The sequence below is a fragment of the Girardinichthys multiradiatus genome, chromosome 19 (assembly GCF_021462225.1).
Source record: "Girardinichthys multiradiatus isolate DD_20200921_A chromosome 19, DD_fGirMul_XY1, whole genome shotgun sequence".
In the NCBI taxonomy this organism is placed as follows: Eukaryota; Metazoa; Chordata; class Actinopteri; order Cyprinodontiformes; family Goodeidae; genus Girardinichthys; species Girardinichthys multiradiatus.
This window is the reverse complement of record NC_061811.1, coordinates 30,028,222-30,036,384: the sequence shown is the minus strand read 5'-3', so window position 1 is coordinate 30,036,384 and position 8,163 is coordinate 30,028,222. Positions and strand designations below refer to the sequence as shown.

Here is an 8,163-nt window from a genome sequence, read left to right as displayed (position 1 = left end):
TTGTGGTGGTATTATTCTGATATGCAGTAGTACAGTTTCTCCAAGCCTTGTTTAGCCATATGTAGACAGCTGTTGCAGCATGCGAAATGACATGTTTTCTGGTTTCTGGGTGTTCTTTGAATGTCTAGCCCTAATGCAGTTTGGGAGTAGTAGTTGTGTTTAGATTGTATTTTTTCATCCTCTCTGTCAGCTGTGTAATTCGAATTAGAGACAAACCATGAGCTAGACAGCATCTAAAACTCTAAATGTTCGAAGAGATACATTCCATCCTCAACACATAAAACTCCACATGTATAATTTGCTCATAGGAAGATTTAAAAGAAACATCCATCTCTACGACTAGTATGAGGAACTGACAATGAACACAAAGCTCACATTGTTTTTTTATTTTATTTTCAGTAATCACACATGCAGCAGGTTTTCTGCCACAGTGGTTTCAGCATTAATCAACTGACTCCATCTCCCGATCTCTCTGTTCTTGATTTTGATCCTCATGGACATCCTGGTGTTTGCTCTCCTCCGCCTGCTTCTCCTCTGGCTCTTGGATGCCCCCAGAGAGTCCATGTGACTGAGTATCTGCTGATTCTGTGGTTGCCGTGTGAGATATTGTGAAAGAACCAGCAATCTCTTTCAGGAGAGCCTGCTCAGCCTTTAGTTTAGCCAGTGCTTCGGTTAGTGGAGTTGTGAGCACTGGTGCTCCAGCAGAGGTGAGACTTCCTGTGTTCTGAGCTGGTTCCTCGTTTGGGTCTTTAGGAGCCTCCTGCACCTCACTGCCTTTCTTTAGTTCTTGCTCAGGATCATGTATATCTGGTTGAGCTCCCTGCACCATCTCAGATAGGCTCTTTCTTTGCTCCTGCAAAGCCCTGCAAAGACTCTCAAGCTTCTGGTTCTTGATGGTGAGAAGTTCAAACTCTTTTTCTTTGATCGTTCTCTGTTGGAATGACAGAGAAAACACTTATATTTCTCTCTAATCAGTAAACTTTTGTTTTACTTTTAATTTTTACATTAATACAACTATTGGAAATTTATGTGATAGTCAAAGGGCCTGCCCAAGGTTGCATGAGGTCCCAAGCAGCATTTTATTTTGAGACCAGCTAGGCTTATCTCAGTTATGCTATGTATGATTTATTTAGGGTTATTAGAGCAAACTGTGGTAGGATTTTAATGACTGAAGAAAACAGTTGCTTACATCAGCCACCATATCAATCAGACTCTTGTTGCAGCCGTCAAAGCGAGCCTTCCATGAATGGCACTCTTTCTCCAGCTTCTTCATTTTCTTGGCCATCTAAACAATAGCAGATACACAACACTTTTAATCACTTCTAAACATCTGGGAGGATTTTTCTTCTTCCTATTCCCGTTCCCAATAACTTTATTTTTGCAACTCATAGGAAACTAGACGGAAATATTCTAAAAAGCCATCCTCACCTTGTCCATGTCCTGTTTGAAGCTGCTGTACACAGTGTTGCTCTTTGACACCGTACCTTGGAACTCATCAAACTTTTTGGAGTACATGTCAAGCTGGGAATAGGTGACGAAGAAAACATTATTAAAAAAACATCTCCTAAAGGTGTAATAAAACGAATCAACATTGCCCGTGCCAACGTGTTATCCTACCTGACTTCTCATGTCAGTTTCTTGCTCCTTCAGGCCATTCAGCTGCAGCTTATACTCCGCCACTTGTTTAAGCAGCTGTGGGGTATCGACACGATCCATGTGAACAAGTATAGACTTATGATTGCAGATATGCAAGAGCATGACAAGTGTGATACATTGGACATACAAGCTCTTTCTCCAGCTTGTGCTTCCCCTCGGCCTCCTTCAGGATCAGGTTCGCCTGCTCGAGCTTGGTTTCCAACAGCTTCTCCTTCAGGTCTCTGTGCTTGAAAACCTTTTCCAGGTTCTGGTTGACATTTAAGGGAATTTATGAGTCGCTTTTAAGCAGAGAGATATTTTATTTCTTGCTCAGACAGCTTTGGCTGAACTACTGTGTCTAAAAGAAGTAAGAGCAGGGTGTAAATTACAAGTAATGCATGGATACAGATGTGTGGGGGTTTGCAGAAGCACATTGCTTTAAATGAACTTACACTCTACTCCCTATGGTGCGGAGTGAGAGTACAGTTTGACCTTTCTGTGCTCTACTGTATCTGCTCTTTGAGTCTGGCACAGAGCTGACAGCTTTATGTGTGGTAAGCTCCATACCGCCTCTCGCTGGTCGTATTGTGCAATGAGGGCCTTGAGTTTTTCTGCCAGAGCGCTGTTCTCCTGACACAGCTTGGTGTTGCGGCTGCTGTGCTCCTCTATCTGGGCTTGGATCTCAGTCAGAGTCCCCTGGAAATGGGTGGTGATCTCTTTCCTCTTTAAGTCGTCTTCTCTGCACCTCTGCAGTGTCTCCTCCTGCAAGTCAGGGATGCATGTTAGTACTAAAAACAGCATTTCCCAGTATCCATGGTGTCTCAAAAGAGGAAGAGTCTTTTATCAATGTCTCAACATGGTCTAAGAAAATTGATAACCTGATGGAAAATGAATTAAAGTGTACCTTTCTTTCTCATTTAGAATTTTGCCCCATGGAGGAGCTGCAAAGGTTCACAGCTCAGGTGTGACAATCTGACAAACATGAGGTGTGGACTCTACAAACGTGTCCTTTAAGAAAAAGCGACAATGTTAAATGAAAGGCTATAGAAATCTAATTTAATGTGTGCCACAAGGCATGTAGAGGGCACAGGTCAGATGGAACTAAAGTTAAACTTTTCTGGCCCACATTAAAGACACTATGTGTCATAGAAAACTAATATTTTATATAAGCATTAACATACCACCCCCACTATAAAATATCGTGGTGGTTTCATGCTGTGGGGTCCCTATTCCTGCGGACAGGGATGCTCATCAGAATTGATGGGAAGATGGATGGAACAAAATACAGGCCAGCCATGAGGGAATACCTGTTAGAGGTTGCTAAAGACTTGAACCTGGGGCGGAGGTTCACCTTTGAGTAGGGAAACAACCCTAAACATACAGCCAGAGCAACAATGGAACAATGGAATGGTTTAGATCAAAGCATATACATGTATTACAATGGTCCAGTCAAAGTACAGACATAAATCCAATTAAGAATCTGTAGCAATGACTGAGAATTAATTATTTAATCCCTGTTGCATAAAAGAATGGGGAAAACTTTAGTATCCACATTTATAAACCCTTAATAGATATACCAAAAAAGACTTGCAGCTGTACTTGCAGCACACAGTGGCTCTGATAAGTATTGAGGGCTGGATACAAAAGCAAAGCATGCTTTTCAGATTTTTATCATTAAAAGATTTTTGTAAAACTTGGATCATTTTCCTACCATTTTACAGTAGTGTACTCTTTGTTTGTCTTTCATTGAAAATCCCTACAAACTAGGTAGATGTTTGTAGTTGCAATGTGTGAAAATGGGAAAGTTCAATGGATACGAATAATTTTGCAATCCACTTAATATTTCTAACATCTTCAAAAGCAGAACCAGCTTAATGGTGACACCACCTATCGTTCTAGACTAAGTACCAGCATTGAGATTTGACACCTTGGTTGTTTAGGCTTGAATGTTTCTACCTATTAATGGATGAAGTCATGACTGAAGTACCTTTAAAGTCTTGTTGTGTCTTTGCAGCTCCCTGCAGAGCCCCTCCAGTTTGCTGCGAGCCAGCACTGCCCGACTGTGTTCGTTCTGCAGCTGATCCTTCTCTTTCATCACTTGGAGCAGCTTCTTTTGCAGAGTCTTCATCTGCTTCTGATCACTGCGATGCTCCTCCAGCTGCAGAAGTACACACACACACACACACACACACACACACACACACACACACACACACAAATCATCCATGAGCCCACAAGAGCTTTGTTCATTAAATGAATGTGGGCAGTAGTACTTTGATTTTCCTTCCACTCACCAGCTCAGCGTGCTTCTTAATGATGGTTTCTAGTTTCTGCTCTGGAGTGTCGAGTTTGTTCAAACTTTGCATCAGCAGCATGGCCTCCTTACCTGAGCAGTTAAGTATGATCCATCAGTGTCTACAATGTCTAAAGATATTCCTCTGTAAATAACACTAACGCTTTCTGCCCACACTGTAAAAGAAAATCCTTAAAGCGTCTAAAACAAAGTATAAAAGGTTTGTGGATATACTATACCCGATGGATGCATTATTGGTTTCAATATAACTAAGACTTTTGCTGACTGAGCTGAATCAGAACCACTGCACCTAAAAATCAATAACACATTCAGGAATGAAGAAATAAAAGACCTAAATTTTTGAGCATTTTCTTCTCTAGTTTCTGGTCCTTGCGTGCATCTGGCTCTTTGGCAGCTGTGACCTCCTCAATGTCCTCTGACTCAGCTGGAATCTGTGATGCCTGGTAGGTGCTAATGATGTCCTCCAGCTGTTGGGCCAGGTCCTCTGTCAGGTCAATGTGGCGATCCTTGGCCGGAGATGCTCCAGGACCAGTGGGGGCAGGGCAGCTCTCCTGACAAGCATCCATAATTCTGAGCAAGTAGCTAAGCAAGAGAGCGACACAGCTCTGTAATGGAGGCCAAGAATAAATGCATAATTTTTAGAAGCATTAGGGTTGTTTTAATGAGCTGACAAAAGTTCTACAAACATCTCTCATTATGCAAAATAAGCTACTTTGTTGCTTACATGTTCTATTTCACTGACCTCAGATATTGTGTTTCATATTTCCTTTTTCATTATTATTGTTGAACATTTTGAACTAAACAACCTCATTAAGGGCTGCATGGTGGTGCAGTTGGTAGCACTGTTGCCTTGCAGCAAGAAGGTCCTGGGTTCGATTCCCAGCCTGGGGTCTTTCTGCATGGAGTTTGCATGTTCTCCCTGTGCATGTGTGGGTTCTCACTGGGTACTCTGGCTTCCTCCCACAGACCAAAGACATGCCTGTTAGGTTAATTGGTAACTCTAAATTGCCCTTAGGTGTACGAATGAGTGTGTGCATGATTGTTTGTGTGTTGCCCTGCGATGGACTGGTGACTTGTCCAGGGTGTACCCCTGCCTCTTGCTCATAGACTGCTGGAGATAGGCCCCAGCTCTCCCATGACCCACTATGGAATAAGTGGTAGAAAATGACTGACTGACAACCTCATTAAAGCTGTTCTACTAGATGAGATAAGAAAGGGTAACATAGTGCAATTATGCTGTGCAGCACTGTTAGAGTTGAGTTAACTTTAGTTCTTGCTAAAGATCTAGTTTCCTCACATTTAACCAAACTACAAATTAGTTAGCACAATCCAGAGCAAGCAGCCTTCTCACTTATAGCAAGGAACGAGTTATGAAGTAAATACAAACAAGCAATGTTTGCAGCATTATGTTTGGGGGATGAATTGTGTTGTTCGAATATCATTGTTGTCAATAAAAGTCTTATCAAGCAGGTAGTTAGCTAGTACTAGCAATGTTTAGCTTTCACAGTTTGACCAAAGAATAGGTCAGAAAATGTAGACTGCCTAGATGTTATACAGCCATGGATGTTTTATTATAAATACTGGTGTAGTAAATACTACATTTCCCAAATACCACCATACTGTCAATACATTTAAGAGGAGCACTACAACTGGACTCAGACTTTTTCCATTTCTTGTAAGAAGTTGAGGAAATATCCACTTGCTCTGCTATTTCCTTGTTCAAAATTAGGAAAACAGGAAGTAAAAAAACAATTGTTTCTAATTCTTGAAATATTGATGCACAGATAAATGTGCATGAGCTACTGCATCGTGTTGCACTGTTAGGTCTGATTGGCTCATCATTATTCATTATTGTGCTGAATTTACCTTGTCACTTTCCTCTGGGTACCACTAAACACAGCGCCAAGTACCAACAGTATTACTTGTACCACACTTTGAGAACCTTAGTTATGCAGCTTTAGGCAATATCTAAAATAGTCCTAATTAACATAATTTGTTTCAGATGGATCATTTTCATTTTGGTATTAAGCTAAAAATAAACATATTCAAGGTTGCACAGAGGGACAAATGAGCCTTGCAGTGAAAAGGTTTGGATCCGAGCAAGGGCCTTTGTGTTTGTATGCTCTCCCCATGCATACATAGATTTTCTTCAGGTACTCCGGCTTCCTCTCACCATTTCACACACAACCTCCCACCATCTCACGATCTCACATCTAGCATGCATGTTATCCTTTTGACTCATTTATTTCCACCCAATTATACATTTTTTTGTAATCCATAATACTCTTAAATGTTGTCAAACCCCTCATTGGTGGCCTTAACATAATACATTAGTCACTTTAACTAACTTTGGGGTAGAAAACCTAACCTAATATCTTGGGCCGAACCCATAACCTAACCCTGTCGTGTTAAAAAACAGGGCTGAATTGGTCCATTTTTGACCTTAGGCTGGGCAAGCAAAATAACTGAAATTTCATTGTTTTTAACATGCTAGTTTTTAGAATGTAACAAGAAACCAGCAAGGATTTAAAATATTGAATGAGTTGTACAAAGGTAGACAAAAGGAACATGCAGTGTAACATTTACAACATATTAGGCTAGCCAACCACAGGTAAATAATAAGATTCATGTGTTCATCAGTCCATCACAGTAAGGATGAGATGGATTCCATCAGTCGGACCTACTTTTTCAACACTAACAGATTACCTTGCATATCCTTAAAACACCAAACCTCTGTGGGAAATGATAGCAAAACCTTATGAAAAGAAATAGAAATATTGTAAATTCATTTAAATTTAATTTGATCCTTTATAATTCAAAAATCAGTGTCACCTTTTCATATTTGGTCTGTTTTTACATAATTACGCTGACCTGTTATGGTGTTATGTCACTTTTAAGTCAGATTTTGAAAAACACTTTTCTTTTGCAATGGCACCATTCCCCACCAGTCAGAAGAGAGCAAATAGTATGATATAATGTGACATTGCCTGTCTGGGTTATACACACCCACAATCAGAGCTTGTCTGAGGAGCATAAAATTAGTGCAGCCTTCACACTGCCTGTGCTTTCACAAGCGGAGCACATCGCACCTGTTCCAGGCCCACAAGCTATTTTAGGAACTTCTTAATATGGGCATGTTATTTATTTAATATTTTGTTTCTAATCTCTGGTTTTTGATGTCAGGGTCAGTGAAAACATAGTTCTTCAGCTATTTATATTCAGATAAAAGAGTTATGGAAGGGACTCAGTTCAATATTTTTGAAAGGTGCTGCTTGTTAAAAAATAAATAATGAAAAAAACTTAATGATTTGGAGAATCTGTTACTGGCTATTGTAGAGCAAAGGTCTCAATAAGAGATTTAAATGTTTTCTTGTCTCCAACAAGGAAATATCTGTCCGTTGTCAACAAATGACGCAGGCAAGTCTCACTGCACTGACTAGCTTCTCATCTTCAACACACTTGGCCAAGTTGTCATTACATGCAGTGAAAGACACATTAGTATGTTAGAGAATGACAGGAGATTTGGAAAGCATTCAAACAAATGGATTTTCCTCAGAATGTTATGTTAAATATCTATTAAGAGAAAGGTTTTCAAGCAAATCGGGTCTTACCAGGACAAAGGTCCAGAAAAGAAAAAGGGAAAGAGTGCCGAAGGGTTTCGGACAGACGGCCACCGCTGATACAGCAGCTGTGATAAGACCACCTCAAAATAAACCAGGAGAGAGCAGCTCACTCTGAGCAGAGAGAGGAAGGACGGAGACATACTACAGCATGTCTCTGTCTACAAGGTCCCACTCATGGACACCCAATTGCATATTCTGCAATTTATGTCACTTTTGCTGCTTTAGACCAATGTAGTTCTACATTTATTATAAGGTGGGCTGTGGTTACTAGCAATGCAATTATTTTGACAAATGGGCCTGACAAGGTAGAGTGACTGAGCAGCAGAGAGGTGGAATAAAAGACAATCCATTTCTCTGACTGGCTTTAGGTAAAACTGTGGAAGCCTGTTTCCACCACTTCAAAGTAAAAACAAATGCCACATGGTATGTCATAATTATGAGATAAAAAGTCATAACTTTGACTTTCAAAGTCATAATTATGAGATAAAAAGTCATAACTTTGACTTTCAAAGTCATACTTATGAGATACAAAGTCATAATTATCAGATGCAAAGTCATAATTGGGACTTTCAAAGTCTTTATTAATAATAA

At 40.2% G+C, this 8,163-nt stretch overlaps 1 protein-coding gene across 3 annotated transcripts; it reads right to left on the bottom strand.

The window, feature by feature from the left end:
- Positions 1-371: 371 nt before the first annotated feature.
- On the bottom strand, positions 372-7,723 carry txlnbb (taxilin beta b). Of its 3 annotated transcripts, none has more exons than XM_047393035.1 (10): positions 7,561-7,723; positions 4,281-4,531; positions 3,930-4,021; positions 3,623-3,793; positions 2,203-2,397; positions 1,784-1,903; positions 1,618-1,692; positions 1,429-1,521; positions 1,190-1,285; positions 372-931 (listed from the first exon to the last, which is right to left on the bottom strand). In XM_047393035.1, the coding sequence occupies exons 1-10, from the start codon at positions 7,710-7,712 to the stop codon at positions 443-445; spliced, it is 1,734 nt and encodes a 577-aa protein (XP_047248991.1). In that variant the 5' UTR covers positions 7,713-7,723; the 3' UTR covers positions 372-442. The 3 variants fall into 3 exon arrangements, with proteins under 3 accessions (XP_047248991.1, XP_047248992.1, XP_047248993.1); XM_047393036.1 differs by having other exon boundaries at positions 4,281-4,554; positions 7,561-7,689; XM_047393037.1 differs by lacking the exon at positions 4,281-4,531 and having other exon boundaries at positions 7,561-7,691.
- Between the last annotated feature and the right edge of the window lie 440 nt (positions 7,724-8,163).